The sequence below is a fragment of the Callithrix jacchus genome, chromosome 18 (genome assembly GCF_049354715.1).
Source record: "Callithrix jacchus isolate 240 chromosome 18, calJac240_pri, whole genome shotgun sequence".
In the NCBI taxonomy this organism is placed as follows: Eukaryota; Metazoa; Chordata; class Mammalia; order Primates; family Cebidae; genus Callithrix; species Callithrix jacchus.
Genome location: NC_133519.1, coordinates 41,441,615 through 41,466,775, shown reverse-complemented (window position 1 = coordinate 41,466,775; position 25,161 = coordinate 41,441,615). Strand labels below are relative to the sequence as shown.

Here is a 25,161-nt window from a genome sequence, read left to right as displayed (position 1 = left end):
AGCCCCAGCTGTTGCAGTGATGGGCAGAGGCTGGCAGAGAATGTAGGTCACGGCCAACCCCCTGCCTTGGAGTGAGAGCTTGGAGCTGCTTCCTAAAAACTCTCAGCCTTCAAACTGCTAGCAGGCATGAGGCCGGTGTCCCTGGCATGGAGAGTAGACCTGCCACAGTGATAGATACGTGACTTAATGGGTGACTTGGGGAAACTCGCCAATGTCAAGTCCTCTGAGAACATAGGAGCCCATAGGGGCTGATGCAGGCAGGATCAGGGAAAGCAGCCAGCCATTTTCTACTTCTCTGAGATAGAATAAGTCCAGTGGGACCCACAGGGCAGCAAGAGGAAGAAACCCCTCAGCTACCAGACCAGTCAGGAAACGGGAATGTGGTGTTTTCTTTTCTGGTGGTGAAATTACAATAAATGGAGGCAGACCACCCCTTCCACCCCACCAGCCGCAGCTGGGCAAAGAAGCCCACCAAGCAGGTGTAAAGATCCCATGGTGCCCGCCCCAGCTGGCTCCCGGATGTGGTTGGATGTGACCTCCTCCTACCAGGAGCCTTACCAAGGTGACAGGTTGACCCACAAGACAAATGCCTCCCCTTCTGGGGCTCAGGGGACTCACACACTGTTCTGCCCACAGGATGGCCTGTGGAAGAGGTGCCCAGAGCATCACCCCAGCCTTGGGCCTGGGGGTCCCCTGGCAGCAGAACCCGAATCCAGAAGGGGTGGTGTGCAGGAGTGGGTGGTGGGTACCCGAGCTGCTGGCTTTTGGGAGTGAAGAAACCTTGAAAAAGCAGTGGCCCTGGTGAAGCCGAACAGATTGGCAGTTCGTCCCTTGTTTCTCCATTGCCCAACAGCTACTCTCCCCGTCCCCTCATCCCCTGGGACCAGCAGGGTCGCTTCTGGGTCAGCTGTGAGGAATGCTGCCTTATCAGCTCTGTGCTTTCTGCAACACTGACGAGGAGTAGCCGGTAGATAACTCAGGACAATGGATAATACACACGGAATTTCCGTTTGGCTGTGACATGTGTATTCACACTGAGCAGGCAAGAGGATGCTCAGAACCCACCCACCTGCTTCCCGCAGCGCAAACACACCCTGTGCTGCCTGGCACTGCTCTCCCTCTTGCTTGGCTGTGTTACTGACAGCTCTGGCCTGAAGAGGCCGCAGGTGGTGATCGTGCCTTGTGTTTGTATAACCTTTCCCAAGCTTACAGAGCCCTTTTGCAGACATGATCTCATTTGAGCCCCAAGAAGAAGTCAGGGAGGGCAGATATTCATGTTACATAGAAGGTTCCCGCATCGTCTGCTGCTGACGGAGGCCCTGCCATGTCAGGGCACCCCATAGGCACGTTGCATATGCTTGCTAGTGTGATCCTACCACAGCTGAAAAAGGCAACTATACAGTTAGACTCCTGAATTGAGGTTCAGGAGTGATGAAGTAACCGGCCAAGGTCACATAGCTAGAAGGAGGTAGAGCCCGAATTTGGACCCAGGACCCCTTATAATACCATATCTCCTGCTTTTTCCCATGGAGCTGCTCTGTCTCCTGCCAGCCTAGTGACTACATGATGCAGCTGGGTCTGGAACCCATCCCCGGGGCTCTTCCTTGGCTCTGGGTGGCCTCCCCATGATGGATAAGCAGATGACCATTTGGAGATAACTTTGGAATGATTCCCAAAGTCACGTGGCTAATAACACTCTTCTCCCTCTCCCTAGAGGGTGACTGGCTGCATCCTCTCCAATGTCAACACACCTTCCATGACGCCTGTGATCGGACAGCCACAGAATGAGACCCCCCAGCCCATTTACCAGAACAGCAATGTGACCAACAAGCCCACTGCAGGTAGGGAAACATTGATGTGTGGGTCTCAAACGTCAGAATCATGTGGAGGGCTTGTTTAAATAGTGATTGATAGGATCCACCCAGAACTTGATTCAGTGGGTCTGGGAAAGAGGACTTGTATTGTTAAGGTGCTGTTGATGCTGCTAGTCCAGGGACAATACTTTGAGAACCCTGAGTATCAAGCATCAGAGCAAACCAGTCACAATCAGAGAAAAGTGGCTGGTGGTGTGCACTCTTCTCCTGCATTTAAGTATAAACATAGGGCCCGGCCTTGTGGCTCATGCCTGTAATCCCAGCACTTTGGAAGGCTGAGGTGGGTGGGTGGCTTACACCCAGGAGTTCAAGAACAGCCTGAGCAACATGACGAAACCCCACCACTACCAAATAATAATAATAATAACAAAAATTAACCGGGCATGGTGGCTCACACCCGTAGTCCCAGACACTCAGAAGGCTGAGGTGGGAGGATCTCTGGAGCCCAGGGGGTGGAGGTCACAGGGAGTTGGGGATTGTGTCGCTGCACTCCAGCCTGGGAGACAGAGTGAGACCCTGTCTCAAAAAATACACAAATTTTAGGCCAGGTGTGGTGGCTCATGCCTATAATCCCAGCACTTTGAGAGGCCAAGGTGGGCGGATCACAAGGTCAGGAGATTGAGACTATCCTGGCCGACATGGTGAAATCTCATCACTACTAAAATTACAAAAAAAATTAGCCAGGTGTGTGGTGTGTGGTGTGTGCCTATAGTCCCAGCTACTCGAGAGGCTGAGACAGGAGAATCGTGTGAACCCAGGAGGTGGAGATTGCAGTGAGCTGAGATTGTACCACTGCACTCCAGCCTGGAAAACAGAGCAAGACTCCATCTTAAAAAAACAAAAACAAAAACAAAAAAAAACATAAATTTTAAGAAATAATTGCCTTAGCTGGGAATTAAATACACAAAATGGAACATTTTTCTCTGCATCTTCTAGGGAGGTTGAGGATCTTGCCCAAGGTCACACAGTGAGGAAGAAGCAGGCTGTGAGTCACACCCAGGCAGTCTGCACCCAGAATCGCCACACTCTTAGCCACCAATAATCCAGTGACGGAGAGCACTAGCACAGACCCAAACCTAGGACTATATGCCCAAACGATGCTCGTGCTTTATCTGCATTCTTATTTCATGCAGTAATACTGTGATACACACATTATGTTCCCATTCCACATGGAAAACATTCAGAGAAGAAAAGTGATTTGCTGATTTGTCACACAGCTCAAAAGTAGAAGAGCTGGAATTCATATTCAATACTCTCAGGCTCCAAGGTCCATGCTTTAAAATTTTCTTCCAAGCCAACTCCAAGAAACAGATTCTGATATTACTCTTCAAGCCTAGAGACCATAAACTATTACATTATTGTCTGTTATAAACAGGGTAATTCACAAAGTCAGAATTTCACAGTTTGCATACAGCTACAATGTGGAGGGCTCAGAAAAATTTTCTGGATTGGAGCCTAGAGGGAGACTTGAAAACCAGATCCCTCTCAGCCAAATAAGATGTCTAATGATTCTAAAGACCATCTGCATGGGAAGGAACGCCTTAGCCCAGCAGAAATGGTTCCAAGCATGTACTTTGCTGAGTCTCCTTGAATGTGGGTGTAACTGTCCAGAGGGAGAAGCAGCTAAGGATAGGCTTGGGACAAACCTGGGGAAGAAAAGCTCATGTTACAGAAAATGAAAGAAGCCAGAAGCCTATATGCCCTTTAATTGGAAAATCTGATCCAATTTACATAGACATACCAGCATAATACACATTTAAAACATGAAAGAAAATAAATGATATACTAACAGGTTAGCAGTAGTTATCTCTTGGGTTGAGATTGTGGGTCTTTAAGTTTTCCTCTTTATATATTTCCCTCTTTTATGTTTTCAACAACGAAATAAACATAACCAGAATACGGCTTCCAGTCAAGGGCTCACAATGTGTGTGCCTCAGACTGTGAGTGAGAAGAAGGAACTTGTGCTGTCATATTTCTGTTCTCTCTCTCTACCCTCCTGCTGCCTCCTTCTCCCACCCCTGCCCTCTCCATGCACCCTGATGTTTACAGCGGCCCCAATGCCGGGCCGGCATGAGTGCCAGTTGTGAGTGGTTCTCTCCCTCTGTCCCTGTCTGACTTGCTCTCTTCCATAGCCAAGATCTTAGGGAAGGTGGGAGAAAGCCTCAGCCGGATCTGCTGTGTCCGCCCGCCGGTGGAGCGTTTCACCTTCGTAGGTGAGGAACCAAGGACCTTGATTCCCAGTCCTGTCTCTTTTCTGTCTCTCCTCCCTTCATTCCTTCAGCAAAGAGCCTCAAGCACATTCCCCCCACCGCGAATCCTCGTGATTGTGTGTGTGTGTACACGTGTGCACACCGTGTTCCCCATACAGGTGTTGTACGTACATTGAAGGCTTGGCCTTTCCCATCTTCCTGCAGGCCCTTGCCACATTCCACCATGTGAGAAAGTTCTGCACCCCCAGTGTGCTTGTTCTTTAAACCAGGGAGTCCCTAAAGTGAGCTGGCCACATCTTGTGACTCCAAAAGCCACCTCACTAGGTTGTAAGGTTGTTGCTCTTGTGGCCAGCCTCCCTCCCACGGTCTTGGGGAAGAAACAGAAAGCACTCAGCATGAGTGTGTGTGTTCGTCACTGGCTCCCCAGCCAGGCTGCCTCATTCTGAAAGTCCCAGCCATGTGAAGTGCTGCTCCTGGAGCAGGAGAAGAGCTTCCTGTTCATTTTACACCTGACTGTGCTCCCCATTCACTCTCCTTGGGTGTCACCTGTGCAGGGTGGCACATCACCCCCTACTTGCCCTCACCCACCCCATCCCAGTAACTCCTGCTGAGGCCCTCGGACACATTGAGTGTTGGGGACCAGGAAGCCGCTTCCCTAATGCCCTTCCTTCCTTCTTTCCTCCACAGATGAGAATGCCAATCTGGGCACGGTGATGCGGTATGAAGAGATCGGTGAGTGGGACTGTGAAAGTGGGGAAAATGGGGACATTTGGAGCCCCCTGCCTTCATGGCAGGAAACATGGGGAGCAGAGAGGCTTGAAAACCTGGGGGTGTTTTGCAGCAGGGTCTCCTCTCAGAAGAGGGACCGCTTCCAGGCTAAGATTGCACTTGTAGTCAGCTCCCTTCAACATCTCCTAACTGGACTCCGGCCAGCTCCCAAGGGATAGGACTGGTTCAGTTGGTGATTTTCCCTTCAGAGCCTCCCCTCCCTTTTCTAAAAGACATGAAAGTTGAGCTTTGGCACCAGCTGGAGAGACCCTTCTTTTGAGCACACACACTGCGCACAAATGAGGCAGAAGAGCCCCCCCACCCCCGCCACCTTCCTCATTCAGTGTTGAAGACGGTGAAGTAGAGAGGGGACCGAAAGCCGCCTCCACACCTCCTTCGCAGCCTTGGGCCAATCTAAGGCACTCCACTGTCTGTGTGAGGGCTGCCTGCCAAACCCAATACCAGAGCAGGCCAGGGCAGGCCTGAGCCGGTGGAGGGTGGTTACCCAGCTGTCAGGGTGGGAAGGAGTTGATGACCCCTACAAGCAAGCTGAGAACAGATAGGAACACTGAAATCTTCCCAGGGTTTCAGAATGGGTGAGGGAGGCAAGTGGGAGATGCAGGCGTCTGAAGCTGGGGAAAGGACAGGGAGACGTCAGAATAGAGCTGGGGCTGGCGCAGGTACCAGGGGACAAGAAGGGTCAGTGACATCAGGAATGCCTGGCGCTCTAGGGTGAGGCAGCCTGGTGTCCACCCGCTCAATCTTGAACATCCAGCTGCAAAGATCCTCCAAGCACCCCCTCCTGGTACTCTTCTGTCCAAGCACTGGAAGTTAGGGCTCCCGCTGCAATCCTGAGAGGCAGGGGTTGTCCTGAGCACCTGGTTCTTCCTGCAGACCCAGCAGATGTGACGTCATTTCAAGGGGCTTCTATGGGTCTCATCCTCTCATCTGAGGTGCAGTGCTGTCCCTCAATCAGCTCAGTTGGTTTCCTACAACCATTTGTAAAGTTTTCAAGATTTTTTTTTTTGGAGTTTCATTCTTGTTGCCCAGGCTGGAGTGCAATGGCACGATCTCGGCTCACTGCAACCTCCACCCCCTGGGTTCAAGTGATTCTCCTGTCTCAGCCTCCTGAGTAACTGGGATTACAGGCATGTACCACCACGCCCAGCTAATTTTGTGTTTCTAGTAGAGACGAGGTTTCTCCATGTTGGTCTCCAACTCCTAACCTCAGGTGATCCACCTGCCTTAGCTTCCCAAAGTGCTGAGATTACAGGCATGAGCCATGCACCCAGCCAGTTTTCAGGAATTGTGTGAACTAGTTTTAAATATAACCATTAATAAAAATTAAGTTATATTATCTTAAAAAATTAAAAACAAAAAGAATGAATATTCAAAATCCCTCATTTCCTAATTATTTTACTATATTTTAATATCCTTTTTTTTGAGACAGAGTCTTGCTCTGTCACCAGGCTGGAGTGCAGTGGCCTGATCTCGGCACAGTACAACCTCTGCCTCCCAGGTTCAAGCAATTCTCCTGCCTCAGCCTCCCATGTAGCTGGGACTACAGGCGTGCACCACCATGCCCAGCTAATTTTTATATTTTTTAGTAGAGATGGGGTTTCACCATGTTGGCCAGGATGGTCTCAATCTCTTGACCTCATGAGCCACCCCGCCTCGGCCTCCCAAAGTGCTGGGATTACAGGCATGAGCCACCGCGCCCAGCCTGTTTTAATATCCTTTATTGACCAGCACATCAGTCTCTGAAGACCACAGGAAGGAGCACCTGCTTTCCTGGTTGCTCCCCAAAACAGGCAGGAGCATTTGGCTGTAGGTACTGCAGCCCTAGAATGCCCATCGGGCAAGGATGGGAGTGAAGGTGCCGGGCTAGGCTGAAAGCTCCTGTACTCCACTTCCCTGCAGTTCCAGCGTGGCCGAGACCTGCCGCCTTCCCACGCAGTGAGCTCAGAGCAGCCTTAGGACTTCTCATTGTATTCCATGTGTATTTCTCTTTCCATTATGGCAAGCTTCAGCCATAGCCTTGCTTGCCTTTCCAGCACCCAGGTGGGTAGATCAGGCTCTCTCCACCCTGACTCAAGGAGTCCCTTCCCAGAGAGGACACAGATTATCAGTGCTGCACAGCGCACTGCTGTGTTCACATCCATCAGCTCACCGCTACCTCTGGAGGGGCAGGGGTCTCTGCTTACTCTTCTTGCTCTGTAGCATTTTGGAGTTATGGTGAGCCAGGGATGGAAAATGCAGCTGGGGAGTGACCTCTCACCTCCGGCATTCCCAGGCTCTGTCTGTCTCCCTCCACATCCCCTGTGCTCACTGAGAGGGAGGGTCCACTTGCATGTGACAGAGAAGGGACAGTGGTGGGGTGAGAATGAAGAACACTTAGGTTCTGAGAAAGGAGAGCTCAGAAGGAGAGTTGGAGACCAACATGGAGAAACCCTGTCTCTACTAGAAACACAGCTGTCAGATTGGGCTCAGGTCCTGGCATGGTTCCAGGTGGTAGCTGTGTGCAGTGGAAACTGGGATGGACTGCAGGGCCTGGGCTTCACATAGCCGGGATTCCTGGGAGAGGAGTGTGGACAGAGAGCTGCATTCTGGCTCGTGGCCCTGGATCAGGGTGACCTGGGGAAGGAGGCTGGCCCAGAGAAGCTGGAAGGGAGCTACTCTGCCTCCGGAGTCTTCATTCCTGTGCTGTGTGAGGCCCTGGGGCTCACATGTCCCCCTCTTTGATATTTCCTTGCACACTAAACGAGGAAAAGCAGTTTTCTCCTAGCTCCATTAGCATCTGTTGACCCTATTTACATGCTTCTAAAAGCTAACTGCTCCTCCCTGGCTGCCCCAGGCTACAGGCTGGTGGGTTGGAAAGTTGCCTTAGTCTCAGACACAAACTGGGAGAAGTCACTGCTGCCCTCCAGTGACCACACGTGGGATCTCAAGCCTGGCTGGGACTGCTTGTCTGTGACTTAAATGTTTGTGCTGGTCCTGTAAGAAAAGGTGACAGTGACCCCACTCTGGAACTCTCTGTGCTTTGACTTAAAAAAGAAAAGTGCTATTATATTTGGTTGGGATACTGCGACCCTGGCTTGGGAATAGGAAAGAGATTCATTTTCATGGCTGTAAGCAGGGATTTTTAACCTTGGCACTAATTGACATTTGGAAACAGATAATTCTGTGTTGGGGGTGGGGGGCACATTCCTGTGCATTGCAGGATGTTTAGCCGTGCTCCTAGCCTCTACCCACTAGACGCCAGTAGCACGCCGCCCTCCCCCTCCAGTCCTAACACCCGAAAGTGTCCACACATTGCCCAGTGTCCCTTGGCAACTGCAAAATCGCCCTGAGCTGAGAACCACTGATATAGGGAAAGCTGAGGGCCAGCACGGGCCTTATTGACGTGACCGTCTAATACAGGACTGTCCAATCTTTTGGCTTCCCTGGGTGACACTGGAAGAATAATTATCTTGGGCCACACATAAAATACACTAACACTGACAATAGATGATGAGCTAAAAATAAAAAATAAAAATGAAAGCCGGGAGCCGTGGCTCACACCTGTAGTCCCAGCACTTTGAGAGGCCAAGGTGGGTGGGTCATGTAGCGAGAGATCAAGATCATCCTGCAACACACTGAAACCCTGTCTCTACTAAAAATACAAAAATTAGCTGAGTGTGGTGGTGCGTGCCTGTAGTCCCAGCTACTTGGGAGGCTGAGGCAGAAGAATTGATTGAACCTAGGAGGTGGCAGTTGCAGTGAGCTGAGATCGTGCCACTGCACTCCAGCCTGGCTACAGAGTGAGATTCCATCTCAAAAAAAAAAAAAATCGCCAAAATAATCTAATAATGTTTTAAGAAAAGTTTACACTCTGGGTATGGTGGCTCATAACTGTAATCCCAGAACTTTGGGAGACCACGGTGGGTGGATCACTTGAGGTCAGGAGTTTGAGACCAGCCTGGCCAACTTGGTGAAACCCCTTCTCTACTGAAAATACAAAAATTAGCCAGGTGTGGTGGTACACGCCTATAATCCCAGTTACTCGGGAGGCTGAGGCAAGAGAATTGCTTGAACCTACGAGGCAAAGGTTGCAGTGAGCCACGATTACACCACTGCACTCTAGCCTGGGTGACAGAGCAAGACTCTGTCTCCAAAAATAAATAAATAAATAAATAAAAGTTTACTAATTTATTTTAGGCTGCATTCAGAGCCACCCTGGACTACATGTGGCCTACAAGCCACGGATTGGACAAGCTTGATCTAACTGGACTTTTAGGTAGCCAGAATTACAGAGACGTGCCCTTTCAACAGAAAACTGACCTAGAAGCCCGGGTGGCTCCCAGAAATAAGCCCAGCCTGGCTCCTGTCAGACACAGCAAGCGTGCTTCCTCTCCACCGCTGGGGAGTTGGGTCAGAAGTCCCATGGCGCAACACAGAGGCGCCACTGACTCAGGCCAACATTTTTCCCTGTGACCCCTTGCTGCAAGAGCAGAGGCCCTGATAGCCAGCACAGCCATCCCAGATTGCCCGGAAGGCAGCCTGCAGGACCTCTGCTGTCAGCTCATCGGTTGCCTCACCCATTCAACATGTCTGAGCACCTACTGTAAGCCAGTGACTCTGCCAGACCCTGGGGCTGTAAGGAAAAAGCAAAACCCTGCACACAAACAGATCATTAGACTAAGGTGTGATGGAGAGGAGACGAGACAGGCTGCAGGAATATTTCATCGTCACCATCCCAGCCCTCAGTGGGCTCCTGAGGTGAGAGGGCTGCCCTGTCCCAGGGACCATGAGATGCCGGCATGCCCACCCTTGGCCCAGCAGCCTCTCGCCTGCTTCAGGAGTCCCACCTAGAAACTCATTTTGCAGCACGGGACCAATTCCCACCTGAAAGTCCTCCTCAGGGTCTTAGGCAGGCAGGGCCGCCCGAAGCTTCTCTCATCTCTCACCTTGGCCTCAGGGTGGCAGGGCCTGTGCTGGCAGCTGTGTGTAGAAAGCTGGAGGTGACCTCAGTGCAGGGCTGCCTTGCTGTTTCAGACGACACGCCCGCCAGCCTTGGTCTCTTGCTGGAAGAGCCTGGGATGGCTGGGAGCCTCACTGTGCTCCACCCTGAGCCACCTCCTGGGCGAGGACACTCCTCACAGTGTTCCCAGAATGCTATTCCCCACTGCTCAGTTATTAAGTGAATCCACTTGCTGCCTCATTTAAACAGTGGGCCTCACTGGGATAATTCAGCGTGGGCTTAATGAGGGAAGAAAAACAACTGACAAGCAGGAAGTGCGCCTGGGTGCCAGGAAAAGTACGGGCACCGTGAGGGGCCTCAGCCTTGCTCTCAAGCCCTTTGCTGGGGCAGCGGCCTTGTGACACATTTGATATACTCAGCTACCTCCAGGTACACTCCATGTCCCCTCACACCCCCTACCATGGCAGGGAGACAAACTCCAGACAATGCACAGTAGCAGAGAATCCAAACTCTGTTGACGTTCGAGCTTGACAGGGAGCAAGAAAGGGGACCTCAGACCTTAGACAGGGCGTGTCGCTGGCTCAGCCACTGTTGCAGTAACGAACCATCCTGGCTTAGCCCTGAAAGATCCATGTCCTGGGAAAGCCAGAGCAGTTGGTCACCCTCTGTGACCTTCTTCTTTCATGAGTAATTCCTCCCGCAGGGAATGAGGGTACTGTGGAAATGAGCCCAAGGGAAAGGGGAGCAGGGGTTCTGCACTGCACACACCCTGGTGCAGGGTCAGCTGGGAGAACCTGGCCCCACAGCCCCAAAGGTGCGAGAGTTATGTATGCACCAGGGGAAGAAGGCTGAGTGTCGAATGCTTCCCAGGCCTTCACTTACTCCCTTTGCAAACTTTCCTCCCCTCCTCAGAGCTGCGGATCCTGCTGCTGTGTGGTAGTGACCTGCTGGAGTCCTTCTGCATCCCAGGGCTCTGGAACGAGGCAGATGTGAGTAGCAAGGTTATCGCCTGGCACGTACGCAGCTGGGACTGGGAGGGATGGGAAAGGCGCGCTTGGTTCTGGCCTCCTGTCTTCACTTCTGAGCTCCTAAGAGGGCAGTCCATTCACATGCTATGGTAGAAAATTCTCACCTACCCGAAAGCTTTATCGGCTACTGCATTTTTACACTTAACTCCTCCTCAAGCTTGCTCCAGTAAAGCCCCTGGGAGAAAAGCAAGCTGAGTCATACGGTATCTGGCTCCAAATAGTGCTTGGGATATGCGTTTGTGTTGCGGGTGGGGAGCAGAAAGGGAGAAAACATCTTTGTCGTTTTGAGATTATTGTGTGTTTTGTTTTCCTTTGATTCCTTTTGAAGAGCTGGTAAATACCACCCTGGAATCCTCTCAACAAGAGAAAAGGGGTCCAGAGGGGAGAAGTGCATGACAAGAGGTGGGCAGGATCCTTGGCAGTTGACTTGGCACTGAGGGAACCCGGAGGTTAATCTGACACCACTGAGGAGCTTGGTGACACCTTTCGTTGCCGGATCTGACTGTGACGATCTCAAACCAGCTCACCCATAAATTACTCACTCTTCACACATACATTCATTCTTATTCTTTCACTAATTTGTTCACCTGGTGGCCTGAGCTAGCGCCCAACCCCATAGCTCTATGGACATTGAATTCCCAAGGCAGCAATTCTAGGCGGAATGTTTTTTATTAACTTACTGTGTGACTCTGGACCTGCCTCAGTTTTTTTTTATTATTATTATTATTTGTAAAATCTATAGAATGTTATCTATAGCATTCTGAGATTTTAAAGAAATGTTGTACCATACAATCCTTGCCCCTAATAGATGGCATGACATACACATATGAAATATTTTCGTGTACATTTATGTGTCTCTGGACAGAGAGAGAGAGGCAGGACAGAGCCAGTCAAGGTCAGGCTCAAGATTCAAGTTCTACTCCCACACAGCTCATGACAAAATATATTATTATTATTATTTTGAGACGAGTCACTCTGTTGCCCAGGCTGGAGTACAAGTGGCACCATCTCTGCTCACTGCAACTTCCACCTACTGGGTTAGAACAATTCTCCTGCCTCGGCCTCCTGAGTAGCTGGGATTACAGGCACCCGCTACCACACCTGGCTAATTTTTGTATTTTTAGTAGAGACGGGGTTTCACCATGTTGGCCAGGCTGGTCTCGAACCACTGACCTCAGGCAATCCGTCCGCCTCAGCCTCCCAAAGTGCTGGGATTACAGACGTGAGCCACCACGCCTAGCCAACAAAATATATCCTAATTTTTGTTTTTTTCCATCCCTAAAATGAGCATAAAAATAGTACCTACCTCCCATAGGTTTGGAAGGTGTAAATGGTATTATCTATTGAAAGTACCCAGGCCGGGCACAGTGGCTCAAGCCTGTAATCCCAGCACTTTGGGAGGCCGAGGCGGGTGGATCACGAGGTCAAGAGATCGAGACCATCCTGGTCAATATGGTGAAACCCCGTCTTTACTAAAAATACAAAAAAATTAGCTGGGCATGGTGGCGTGTGCCTGTAATCCCAGCTACTCAGGAGGCTGAGGCGGGAGAATTGCCTGAACCCTGGAGGCAGAAGTTGCGGTGAGCCGAGATTGTGCCATTGCACTCCAGCCTGGGTAACAAGAGTGAAACTCTGTCTCAAAAAAAAAAAGAAAAAAAGAAAGTGCCCAGCTGGTGCCCCTGACATGCAGTCATGCTCAATAAAGCTAAGAAGTGAATTTGCTTAAATAGACACACAGATACGCAAGCTATTCACGACGAAGGGCGTAAATGCTAACATGCTGTGGTATAACCAAGATGGCAGGGACAGTTTCAGGGAAGTAAAGTATACTGTGTGAAATATACAGTCCTCTCCACCCTGGAACCACTTCCTCCAGGTGAAATCTTAAACCTCCTTTCAGTTCTAAATTAAGTGGCTTAATTAGCTTTTGCTTTACTGCTACTTCACAAGGGGCTGTGAAAGGCAAAAGTAATGCCAGGCAAAGTTCTATACAAGAGCTCAGCAAAGCTCTTTCAAGAATCCAGGCAAATCTGGGCCATTGCCTGGGCCCCGTTTTACTGCAGAGGCCTGGGCAGTCCTGGAGGGATTTAGAGGAATAAGGTCAGTAGCTGCCGCACAGCCTGGAGTGTTGCTTGGGAGCAGGAATCCCTGGGGACTCTTTACTAAGTGTGATGGGTGAGGAGCCTCCTCTCCAGGGCAGACCCAGGCTTCCTGGAGCGTGAAACTTACCCAGTTTGGGGCCTTGCTGCAGGCCCGTCCCTCTCTGCTCCTCCCAGTTAGATTGCCAATTTAGATTGGAGGCACTCTAACTTCACTCCAAAATGACTGGCCTTGGTGTTGTCAGATACCAATGGTAGAGGACCAGGGAGACGAGCTCCAGGTCTCTCCTCTTCTGGTCGGTCCCTGGTGCTGAGACCAGGGTTGGCTGGAAAATCTGAGAAACATTCAGTGGCGGTTGATTTACCAGGGATGTAACCACAGAGGTGGAGTAAACCCATTGAGTCAAATGTGTTCCCACTTGACCACTTGGCAAGTCCCAGCCCTGACCCTCTTCTCTTTCTAGATTCACAGGGAGATCATAGAATTTTTGTCCCATCTGAGTGGTTGTGGAAAAAGGAGAGGGATTCTCCTATCCCATTTCCAACCTCCGGTCTGAGATAGATGACTTTGGAACATCCTCTGGAAGCCAGGGATGGATGAGATAAGATCAGGTGACCAACTAGTCCCTGTTTCTGCGAGACTTGCCTGGTTTTAAAACTGAAATACTCGTATCCTGGGGCCTCCATCAGTCCTGGGTTGGCCACCCTGGAGTCCCAGGACACCCAGCCTAGCTATGCTCAGAGAGTACCACAGTCCCAGGCCAGCAGGGACCCTACATCTAGCTTGTCCAGGGTGGTGAAAAATCCAGTCCCCTGCAGAGGCAGCAGAAGGATTTGGGTGAAGCAGACCCTCAAGCTTGCTCCAGAGGGCTTTTTAGAGCCTGGAGCTGACCTGCTTCCCATCCTGCCAGCCAACTGCTCAGTACCCACAGCCGATCTGCAAAGTCCTTAGAACCACTGAGTGAGCAGAGATGGTGCCACTTGTACTCCAGCCTGGGTGTGGTGGCACGTGCCTGTAATCCCAGCTACTCAGGAGGCTGAGGCAGGAAAACTGCATGAACCCAGGAGGTGGAGGTCGCAGTAAGCTGAGATCGCACCACTGCACTCCAGCCTGGGTGACAAAGCAAGACTCCATTAAAAAAAAAAAAAAAAAAAAAAAAACAAGAAAGAAGGAAGGAAGGAAGGACGTTAGGAAAGAAAGAAGGAGCTGGCAGAGGAGGGTGTGGGGAGCATGAAACTCGTTAGCACCTCAGTGAGTGGTCCACTGCCCTTATTTGGGGAGGGTTGGATCTCAAGGTCTGGAAAAGGAACATCTGTCAGGAGTGGGTACAGGGTGGGCTCTGCTTATTGTACTAGCAAGTTCTACCGCTGCAGTTTGCCTGGAAACGGCCTGTTTTAGGAATTTCAGTTCCCAGCCATGAGACCCCTGGAAATGAGATGTGTGAGACCTGCTTGTTCCAGGTTCCATTCGTTTGTTATTCATTCATCCCTTTCTCAGAGCGTATTTCTTTTTATAACCTGGTGCCCCGAGTGATACTTGTTGAACACAGACCTTTGCTTGGAGACCATGAGGCCAAAACCCTGAAATCTGCTGTTAAAAGAAACACTTCAGCTGAATTAAATTTAAAAGACCTTAATTTAGCAATGAACAATTCATGAATCAGGCAGCCTCCCCTGTCAGAGTAAGCTCTCAGACTCCAGCACAGCCACGTGGTGGAAGATTTATGGACAGAAAAAGGAGAGTGATGTACAGAAAATGGAAGTGAAGTACAGAAACAGCCGCATTTCAACAGTTTGAACAGTTGGCTACATTTGATTGACCAAAACTTGGCGATTGATTGGTACAAATGTAGGCTACAGTCTGTTTAGACCTTCACTTGTTATGGTTCACCATGTACAGAGAAACCTTTAGGTTGAACTTAAAATATGCAGGGAGACAGCTTTAGGCCAAACTTGATTTAACACTGCCCTTGACCGGGGACAGAAGGGCAGGAGGGAGGTCAAAACTTCTTGGAAAAGTCCTAGGCACTGGCCCCACACTCCAGTCTCTCATATCTTCTCCAGCATCTTCAGAAAGAAGGCAGGAGGGAAGCCACTGGTTCAAACAGGTCTGGGAAGAAAGCTCAAAGGGGCTATGGAGCAGCCTGCCCTTCAGCCAGGCCAGGAACCAGCTGAGCCCATCTGCTGAACAGCTGGACTGCCAGGGCCTCCTCCAGTACCATCTCCTACTCCACTGAGTCAGTTTTGCTTTTTCTTTCACTTTGGATTCCTGAACCAAAGTTCTCCATCCAGAAACATAATTACGTGACTAATGGGATGACCCCATCCCCACCCCTAACACATCCCTTGTGGCATTTCCCACTAGGCACAAAGATCCATTATCCCACAGCAAATTCTGACCTCTAACCAGTGACACACCCTTCCTCTCACATTCCATGGAGAAAAAATTCCATACATAGTCATCGAGTTTCTCCCAAGTGTAATAGAATAGAGTTGCTGTATGTCCTGGAAACTGGCACGTCCACTCTGGATTTCTGAGGGAAATCCAGATCCAGACTTCTGGACCAGCCTCAGAGATCGGAACCCAGCTCCCAACACCTCACTGCATTCCCCGGTTCTTTGTTAGAGAACCAGTGTCCCTCAGGAGACCTGCTCCTTTGCTTTGCTGCATCCTGCTACCAGCATCAATGCAGGTATTCAGGCAGGGATCAAGGACTACGGGAAGCCAAGGCCAAAGGCTACAGGGTCAACCATGGGCAGATTTGAGCAGAAGGCATTTGCACTCACTCCCCTCCCCAAAACAAAACCCGCTGTCTAGGGATCTGATGCTGCCAGCTGCTTTGTCCATCACTGCGCCCAGCAGGCAAATCAATTCTGTTTCAAGGCTGAGCACATTGGCTCACACCTGTAATCCCAGCACTTTGGGAGGCTGAGGCGGGCAGATCACCTGAGGTCAGGAGATCAAAACCAGCCTGGCCAACATGGTAAAATCCCATCTCTACTAAAAATTTAAAAATTAGCCAGGTGTGGTGGCAGGTGCCTGTAACCCCAGCTACTCGGGAGGCTGAGTCAGGAGAATCACTTGAACCCGGGAGGTGGACATTGCAGCAAGCCGAGAGAGTGCCACTGCAGTCCAGCCTGCGTGACAAGAGTGAAATACCATCTCAAAAAAATTGTTGTTGATTCAAGCATTTCTTTCTTCAATCAATAACTCTTTCAACAAATACTTATCAAGCGCCCAGGATGAACGTAGAATGTATTTATCTTTGATGCACTTACAGTCTAAAAGTGTCTGACTTTTCTCTCTCTCTCTCTCTCTCTCTCACTCTCTCTCTCTCTCTCTCTCTCTCTCTCTCTCTCCCCCCTTTTCTTTTCTTTTCGACAGAGTCTCACTCTGTTTCCCAGGCTGGAGTGCAGTGCGCAATCTCAGCTCACTGCAACCTCTGCCTCCCAGGTTCAAGCGATTCTCCTGCCTCAGCCTCTCGCGTATCTGGGACTACAGGCACATGCCACCACACCTGGCTAATTTTTTGTGTTTTTAGTACAGGCGGGGTTTTACCATGTTAGCCAAGATGGTCTCAATCTCCTGACCTTGTGATCCGCCTTGGCCTTCCAAAGTGTTGGGATTACAGGCATGAGCCACTGTGCCCAACCTATTCACTTATTTTAAAATACTTATTGAGCACCCAGCCATGTGAGAAAACAAAGGAGATATTACCTGACTGTGCACTTGGCTTTCCGGTGGGGAAGACAGACAATAAACATTTGGATTGTTTCTCATGGATTATCTTATTTAACACCTAGAACACTCCTGGGAAGTGAAATCTCTATTTCCATTTTGTAGATATGGAGACCAAGGCTCAAATGGATTGCTGGGTTGTGACTAGTCCAAGACCACAAAGCTATTGAATGGCAGAGCAGGACTTCAAACAAGTCTTCAGAGCCTTACTCCAGATAGACAGACAAGATAGACAGGTGGGAATAACGCCACGTATCTTGTGCTGCCGGCCACAGGGGAGGACATGACCCTTGAGCTGGGCTTTGAATGGTGAAGAGGACTGGGTGAAGTAGGTAGAAAGATAAGAGCTTTTGGAGTAGGGAGCAGGGTGTGTTCAGTAGGGGAACACCCACGGAATTTGGGGAGATGGTTCTGGTTGGTTGAAATTAGGGGATCCTGGTATTTATTTGGTATTAACTTTTGAGCATGCAGCACAATCATTAAGTTTAATAACTACATGTATTAGCTGCTCTCAAGAGTATTTGCATTTCAAGTGAGCAAGTCAATATTTAATCCGAAAGAGTAAAAACCTGGGGATGGAACATCAGTCACCAGATACGGCCACTGAGGAATTGTTTTATCTTTCTTTTTTTTTTTTTTCACTCCTCAGAACCCAGCATTCCACAGGCTGGTTCTAATTGGCTGTATCCTACATTTTTCCAGCCAACCAGCCATGGGCTAACTGCTTCCTACATCCATCAGCTATGGGAAAACAACCAAAGAAAATAAACAGAGGAAAGGCCTGGGGCATTAGCCACTCCAGAAGAAATCCCAGGGCCCCAGGATAAATGGAAAAAAGACAAACATTTGGCTATTCAGGCTCAGATGGTTTTTATCAGAGAGTCCAGCTCCAGCCAGGAAGCCTGATGGACTCTTGCACCCCAGGGATTAGGCCCTCACACTGATACCACTGATACCAAATTACAGGCTCAGAGGAAGGAGGCTCAGGTCCTACCAATGAGGGATTCTGGTTGTTCTCGTGTGAAAGGCACTGTTGGTTTGGTTTCCAGGCTGTTGACTTGAGTCTGGAATCCCCTGCCTTTCCACACCCCCAGTTAAGTTGGCAGTGGAGTGGGGATGATTTCCTCTGGGAAGCCTCTCTTAAGAATGGTTCTTTCTCCTTTTTTTGCATTAAGAGAGCCATCCTGGAAATGCATTTCCACCTGCTGGACTCTGACCCTGCTAGTTTCCATCCAGCCTTCCCTCCAGAGAGTGGCAGGGGCCAGAGAAAGGTGGAGAATCCTTTACTGAAATGGAGGGAGCATGTTTTAGAAGCTGCTCAAGTACTGCGTGGCTTTGCCAAAGTTCCTTCTTTGCATCTTTTTAAACTCATCCAGAAGTATACTAAAATTATATACACTAAGGGTGATGCAGAGTAATGAATTGGAAGGTGCCAGCCTCTCAATGCTGTGGTAAGCTGGTAGCGGTGGTAAGCTGGGGGCACAAATAAGGGGGAATATATTTTCAAATAGAAATATTTTTTAACCAAGAACATTTCAAGTCTCTAAGCTATGAGTCTTAAAAATGGATTTGGAAGAGGTGTGATGTGAAGGAAAGAGTCCTCAAGGCAGACCAGAGTAGATCCCACTCACTTGGTGGCTGTGCAGTTTGGACAGGTTATTCAGTCTCACTGAGTCTTGGTTTCTCCACCCATGAAGTAGGAACTGAGGCACAGATCTCCGAAGATAGTTGTCGTAAGGATTCAATGTGATGAGCCCCCAGTACTGTGCATTTACATAGCAGGAACCTTGATCGATGTTTCTTCCTCTCCTTCCCGGTGGCCACATGTGCCTCCCTGACTATCCTTATCTGGAGGAGAAACACAGGTGGGCCGCAGTTGCTGATGTACTGTACCCGAGAAGAGAGCGCTGTTTGGGAGGGAAGGTCAGGCTTTGGCTCACTGATCTCAGTATGGCCCTGTGGAGGATCTTGCCAGTTAAGCCTGCCAGGGAAAATCCACAGACATTGGCTCCTGCTGCTAACGGAAGTCAAGTCCTCTGTTTAAGACACTCTAATGGCATTTCTTTGTGATTGGAATGAAACCCCGTCTTCATCGTGATCTGGTCCTTGTCTACTTTTCTGACCGCTGTGTGCCCGAGTGCCATCTTGTTTATTTGATCAATTTTCCCCGCCTCAGGGTCTTTGTACTAGCTATAGCCTTCTTGGGAATCTTCTTCTCCTAGATATCCCCATGCCCTTCACTTCTTATCACTTAGGTTTCAACATAAGGGTCATTTTGTTTTAGAATCATTATTACTGAACTCTACTTGTTTTCTTTTTATTTACTTATTTTTCAGAGACAGGGTCTCACTCTGCTAGAGTGCAGTGGTGCCATCATAGCTCACTGCAGCCTTGAACTCCTGAGCTCAAGCAATCCTCTTGGGCTCAAGCAATCCTCTTGCCTCAGCCTCAAAAGTAGCTGGAACTCAAGCATGTGCCACCACACTCAGCTAATTTAAAATAAATTTTTCTTTTTTGTAGAGATGAGGTCTCACCACCATGTTGCCCGGGCTGGTCTGAAACTCCTGGGCTCAAGTGATCCTCCCACCTTGGCCTTTTAAAGTGCTGGGATTACAGGCATGAGTCATCACACCTTGCCATGATGTTAGCTTATTTATATATTTATTTGTTTATGATCTCTCCCTACTTGAAGGTAAGCCCCTTGAGTGCAGGAAACTTGCCTGTCTTATTTGCCAACACCAGAGCAATGCCCAGTTCACCATATACACTCAATAAAAGTTTGTTGAATGACAGGGTGATTGAGGACAACTTGGTTGGAGGAGTTCAGCTCATAAGAGAGTTTGCCTCCACCATGGGATGTGGCCCAAATTTTGCTAGTTACCCATAATATATCAGTTACTATAAGATATTAGCCACCCAGTAGTAACCTACCCTTATCCTCACAGCAGTAGATACAGTTGAAAATAATCATTTGTTTAATGTCTCACACTAGATAGTGATCTGTCCAAGAGATGACGCCATATCTGTCTTGCTCAATGCTGCATCCCTGGTGTCTAGGAAAATGCCTGGCCAAGACAACAAGTCATCCACCCACTGAAAGCATCCCCTTAAATCCAGCAGGGAAGGTCTTGAGATTCAGCCTCTTGGAGGGATGAGCGAACTTGATGTTCCTTCCAAGAGCTCTGCTGCCTGGGTCATGAGTGTTTTCTCTTCCAAGGCCAAGTTGCTTCCTGACTCAACATGTCTCATATCCTTCCCTCAGATTCCCCACATTTGGGGAAGCAGAGTCTACCCCCTCCCACTTCCTCTCCCCATCCCTATCCCTGCCTCCCCTGGGGAGCCTTTGACCAGAAGATGAAAAGATAGGATCAAAGCCGTGCCTGTGAGCAGGAAGTAGACGCAGGATGAATGTCACAGACCCCACCTCTGAGACTCAACACAGGCCAGTGCCAAACTGAAGGCCACTGTGTGCTGCAGGGGAAGAAGATTGTGCCCTGACCCTTCCCACGGTGTGAGGTCACATTGGTCACCGTCAAAAATGAAATTTACCCAGTAGAGTAGAATTGCAGGACAGTTCTACCGCATTGGCCACTCACCCGCCCCACCCCCAAGGGCAAGACCCACAGAGAGCTCTTCGTGAAGACAGGAGGTGCTGGTCCCCTCGTGCACAAACAAGAGTTCAGTCCCAGAGGCCTGGGCACACTTCTGCAGGCTCCATAGGAAGGGGATCTCAATGCCCTATGCTTCCTGGGGTCAGATGTCTGCCTTACATCCCCCACTCCCCAGGGCACAGGGGGAATGTCCTTAGTCATGCCGGGCTTCTCAGAGGTGCTGAGGTACCTGTCCTGTGAGTACCTCATTTTGACCCCATCCTAAACCAGGCCAGAATATTAGCAGCTTAGGCAATTGCCCATGTGATTTAAAACAATTCCTGGCCAGGCATAGTGGCCCACGTCTATAATCCCAGCACTTTGGGAAGCCAAGGCGGGTGGATCACAAGGTCAGGTGATTGAGACCATCCTCACCAACACTGTGAAACCCCATCTCTACTAAAAATACAAAAAAAAAAAAAAAATTAGCCGGGTGTGGTGGCGCACACCTGTAGTCCCAGCTACTCAGGAGGCTGAGGCAGAAGAATCGCTTGAACCTGGGAGGCAGAGGTTGCAGTGAGCAGAGATTGCACCACTGTACTACAGCCTGGTTAACAGAGCGAGACTCTGTCTCAAAGAAACAAACAAACAAAAGAACTCCCAAAGGTGGGAGCTTTGTAAAGGGAGCGGCTCCAGCCCCTGACACACCCTGTATCAAAATTTCTCAGGTAAGGTCTGGGAATCTGTTTTGTTGTTGTTTATTTTATTTTTTTCACAAATAATACTTTCTATTTGTCACCCTTAAAAGTCTGAATTTTAACAGATTCTTGGTCCAGTGGCTCTTATCCACCAGCTTGTTCCACTTTAGCTCCTGTCTCGCCCCCAGTAGTTTTTCCAGAGCCACTATCCTCATGGTGAAAGTAGTGGCTCTGGAAAAACTAATGAAAACATTACGGGGAAGACAGATTGGCAAGCCTTTTCTGTTTTCCAGTGCTGTCTGGGACCAATTTATTGAACACTTCTTTCAAGTCATTTGTCCACAACAACCCCCCAGCCCCCCACCCCGTCGTGATTACCATCATCTTCTCCTGGATTTGGCAGGCCTGTTGGTGCTGAGCCTAAGAGGTCTTCCATATCTGATTGTTGCCTCTTTTTAGTAAAATCAACACGGACTAGATGAAGCTAATAGCCGTTGGTAGTCTTGACATCAACCTGAGCTTCAATCCTGGTCTGCCTTTTTTTTTTTGAAGACGGATTCTTGCTCTTGTCAGCCAGACCAGAGTGCAGTGGCACAATCTTGGCTTACTGCAGCCTCCACCTCTCAGGTCCAAGTGATTCTCCTGCCTCAGCTACAGGAGTAGCTGGTATTAGAGGCGTGTGCAACCACGGCCAACTAATTTTTTGTATTTTTAGTAGAGATGGGGTTTCACCATGTTGGCCAGGCTGCTCTCGAACTCCTGACCTCGTGATCTGCCCACCTTGGCCTCCCGAAGTGCTGGAATTACAGGCGTGAGCCACTGTGCCCCACAGGTCTGCCATTTTTTTGATCATGGAACACATTTTGTCACAGGTAAGATCCATACCATGGAAGTGAGTCAGGCAGTTTTTGCGCTGGGGATCTTCAGCAGTCAGCTTGAATTTTCTAAATGCAACTTTAGCATTCTGCAGATTAGCAAGACTCACTTCACACACACAACCCTTGAGGCTATCCCAACCCCATGCAATTTTGGTTTCTTGCATCCTTGGGACTGATGTTTTCCATTATTTCTTATGTGGAACATATAGTTGGTGTTTCCACACCATACCAGTCTTACAAAATGGATCAAGCGCTCTCTTCTTGGCCCCTTTTTGCCAATTTTGTAAAGCAATTGTTCTTGCCAGCCACCTTAGTGCTGCCTAGAGAACCAAAAGGGTGAAAGTGCAACTCTGGTGAGAATTTAGGCTTCAGGGGTGGGAGAGCACAAGGGATGCAGGTTTAATTAGAGTGGCCAGAGAGGATCTCACCAAGAAAGTAATATTTAAGTGAAACATTTCGAACCAAGGAGCAACATAATTTGGCTTATATTTTAATATTATCAGTCTGGCTATTGGAAATAGATCTAAAAAGGCAAGAAAATAATGAGAGACCAGAGCAATCCAAAGGAGAGATGATAGAGGTGAACTAGTTTCCTAGTTCTGCAAACTTGGTGGCTTAGGATAACACATCTTTATTCTCTTACAGTCCCGGAAGTCAGAGTCTGAAATAGGTTTTACTGGGTCCAAACCAAGCTGTTGGCAAGGCCATGCTCCCTCCAGAGGATCTAGGGGAAAATCGGTTTCCTTGACTTCCAGCTTCTAGAGCTGCATTTGTGATATTCATTGGCTCACGGTCCCTTCCTCCAACTTCAAGGCTCACAGTGTATTCTTTCAAATCTCTTTCTGCTCCATCTTCTCATTATCTTCTCTCTTCTGGGTCCAGCCTCCTTCTGCCTCTTGTAAGGGTACTTGTTATTGCTTTTAGGACCTGCCCAGATAACCCAGGATAATCTCAAGATTCTTAGTTTAATCATATCTGCAGAGTCTCTTTTGCCATATTCAGAGGTTCCAGGGATTACAACCTGGATATCTTTTGGGTTCATTATTCATCTTGCCAGAAGAGGCTTGGACCAATACAGAAGGGATGGACATGGTGAGAAATGAGCAGATTCTTGGATTTGTTTTGAAGGTAGAGTCCACTGGACTAATTTATAGACTGAATGTGGGATATGAGAGAAAGAGAGGAATCAAGGAAAATATCAAAGCTTTTTGTCTGAGCAATTATAAGAGAATTTCTATTTATGAAAAAGGTTATAGAAAAACCATTTCTTTGAGGGGAGTGGTTGGTTTAACTGTTTACATTAGTGGGTCTAGGAGCTTATGGACATACTATGTTGGCAATGCCCTATCCAAGTTGGCATGTTGAGAAGGCAGCTGATCTATGAGCCTGCAGTTCAGGAGAGAAGTTAATGCTGGAAATGTTCATTTGGAAGAAAAAAAAATGTTCTTTTGTGTGCTTTTAAAGCTTTGTAATTATGAAGGGTGTGAGTGTAGATAGAAAAGAAAAAATGTCCAGGGATGGAGGCCTGGAGGAGTCCAGTGGCACAAAGTTACAGAAAAGGAGGAATTAGCACAGGGGGCCAGAAAGAAGTAGCCAGCAGCCAGAGAGGTAGGAGGAAAACCAGGAGAGGGTAGTGGGTGAAGGCAGGCAATGGGGGGTTGGGGTGGGAAGGACAGCTGAGCTCCTGGAGGGAGACGGGTACTCATTGGCCTGAAGGCACATCTCACCAACTCTAGCACGTAGTACCTTCCCTTTCCTAACATGCATACATGCATACACACATATGTGCATGCATGTGCACACACACACAAATACCCTCCAGCAGGAAAGTTGTTTCTAAGCAGTGCAGCTTATTGAGTAAGGCCTGATTTGGGGGGCAGGGGATCCAGATTTTCTCCCATAATCCTCTAAACAGTTGCCACAAAAACAGTTTCTGGCCAAAGGAGCAGAGAGCATCTGCAGTCTCTGGCCTGAACCCCTGCCCTGATCCCCTGAAGCTGTAGATCTTGTCTCATATATCCTGTCTCCCTCGACCCATCTGTGATTCCCAGGGACAAGTCTGTCACCGTTTTTGGAAAAGGAAAACATCTTAAGCAGAAAGGCCTCCATCTGCTTGCCACCCACTGAACAGCCTGGCACAGTTATTGATTGGGCGCTCAGATCATTAGGTACTGAGTAGAGAGCAGCAGCTGCACTGATGTCACCCACAGGGCAATTCCCCCACGAGGACTGCTATTCTGAGCCATTATTTTCATGATTTAAACTAGAATGCTCACTTTAGATAGACCCATTATTACAAACATCATATATGAAACATTCATCAGGTTTACAGAATCAATTTAAAGGCAGATCCTACATTGTGCAATTTATACTAGATTATGTTGAGACATCTACATAACCATGCAGTTCCGGGATCCCCATGGATACCAGCTTGGATAGATTCTCTCTTCTCCCCTCCTCTGCCCTCCTTTCTCTTCTCCCCTCTCCTCTCCTCTTCTCCTCTCTTCACTTTTCTGTCTCTTTCTCTGCCAGTTTCCCCAGAGCTTTAATTCAATACTTAGCCCACTGGTTCAGCAACGTTGTTGCATACTGATATCATCTGGGGAATTGAAAGAGATACTGCTGCCTGAGTCCCAGCCCCAGGGATTCTGGTTTAACTGATCTCAGGTGTGAGCTGGGCTTTGGAACTGTTTAAGTCCTTCAGGTGATTCTAATGTGTAGCCAAGTTTGAGAACCAGTGTCTACAGAGAGTCCCAGTGCAGTATCCTAAACGCCATGGCAGAAGGAGCTGGCTCTAACTCCAACTCCCTGCCCTGCCTCTCCCTACCATTTCTGGTTTATAAGACAAGAGACTTGGTATCAGTTTACCTGATCTGAACACCAACAATAGTTGTGCTGTGCTGTGCAGTGCTCAATATCTTCCAGATTACATGATCCAGAGATGCTCTGATGGTCTACACCTAGCTTTCTAACTTCTCTCTACAACTTTCCTCCACTTTCAGCCGATTTTTAATTTTAGCAACATCAGCACTCCAGCTTCAAGTCTAGGTCCATTTGTAAGCAATAGGAGAAGAAGGGTAAAGGTGGACAGAAGTATTCAGGAGTGCACACAAACACACACACACAAAACCAATAAATCAGGCTTAGAAATGGAATTCTGCTGGAGAGAAGAAATCCTCTGCAGAAATCCCCTGGAGAGAAGAAGGGACCACCGTGCCCCTGTATATCTGTTTCTGTGCCACTTGTTTAGAGAATTATGGGAAAAAATCTGGGTCCCTGGCCCTCAAAGCAGGCATTGTCCAAGATCTAAACTCTAA

The 25,161-nt window shown here is 48.8% G+C and overlaps 1 protein-coding gene across 2 annotated transcripts in view; it reads left to right on the top strand.

Moving 5' to 3' along the window:
• NMNAT2 (nicotinamide nucleotide adenylyltransferase 2) overlaps positions 1-25,161 on the top strand; it is a 171,935-nt gene that overhangs the window by 132,254 nt on the left and 14,520 nt on the right. For both annotated transcript variants that reach the window (XM_002760262.7, XM_008984865.5), the window contains exons 5-8: positions 1,715-1,841; positions 4,007-4,087; positions 4,772-4,816; positions 10,725-10,801. In XM_002760262.7, the coding sequence (XP_002760308.2) occupies positions 1,715-1,841; positions 4,007-4,087; positions 4,772-4,816; positions 10,725-10,801 (330 nt within the window). The remainder of the gene's footprint in view (positions 1-1,714; positions 1,842-4,006; positions 4,088-4,771; positions 4,817-10,724; positions 10,802-25,161) is intronic.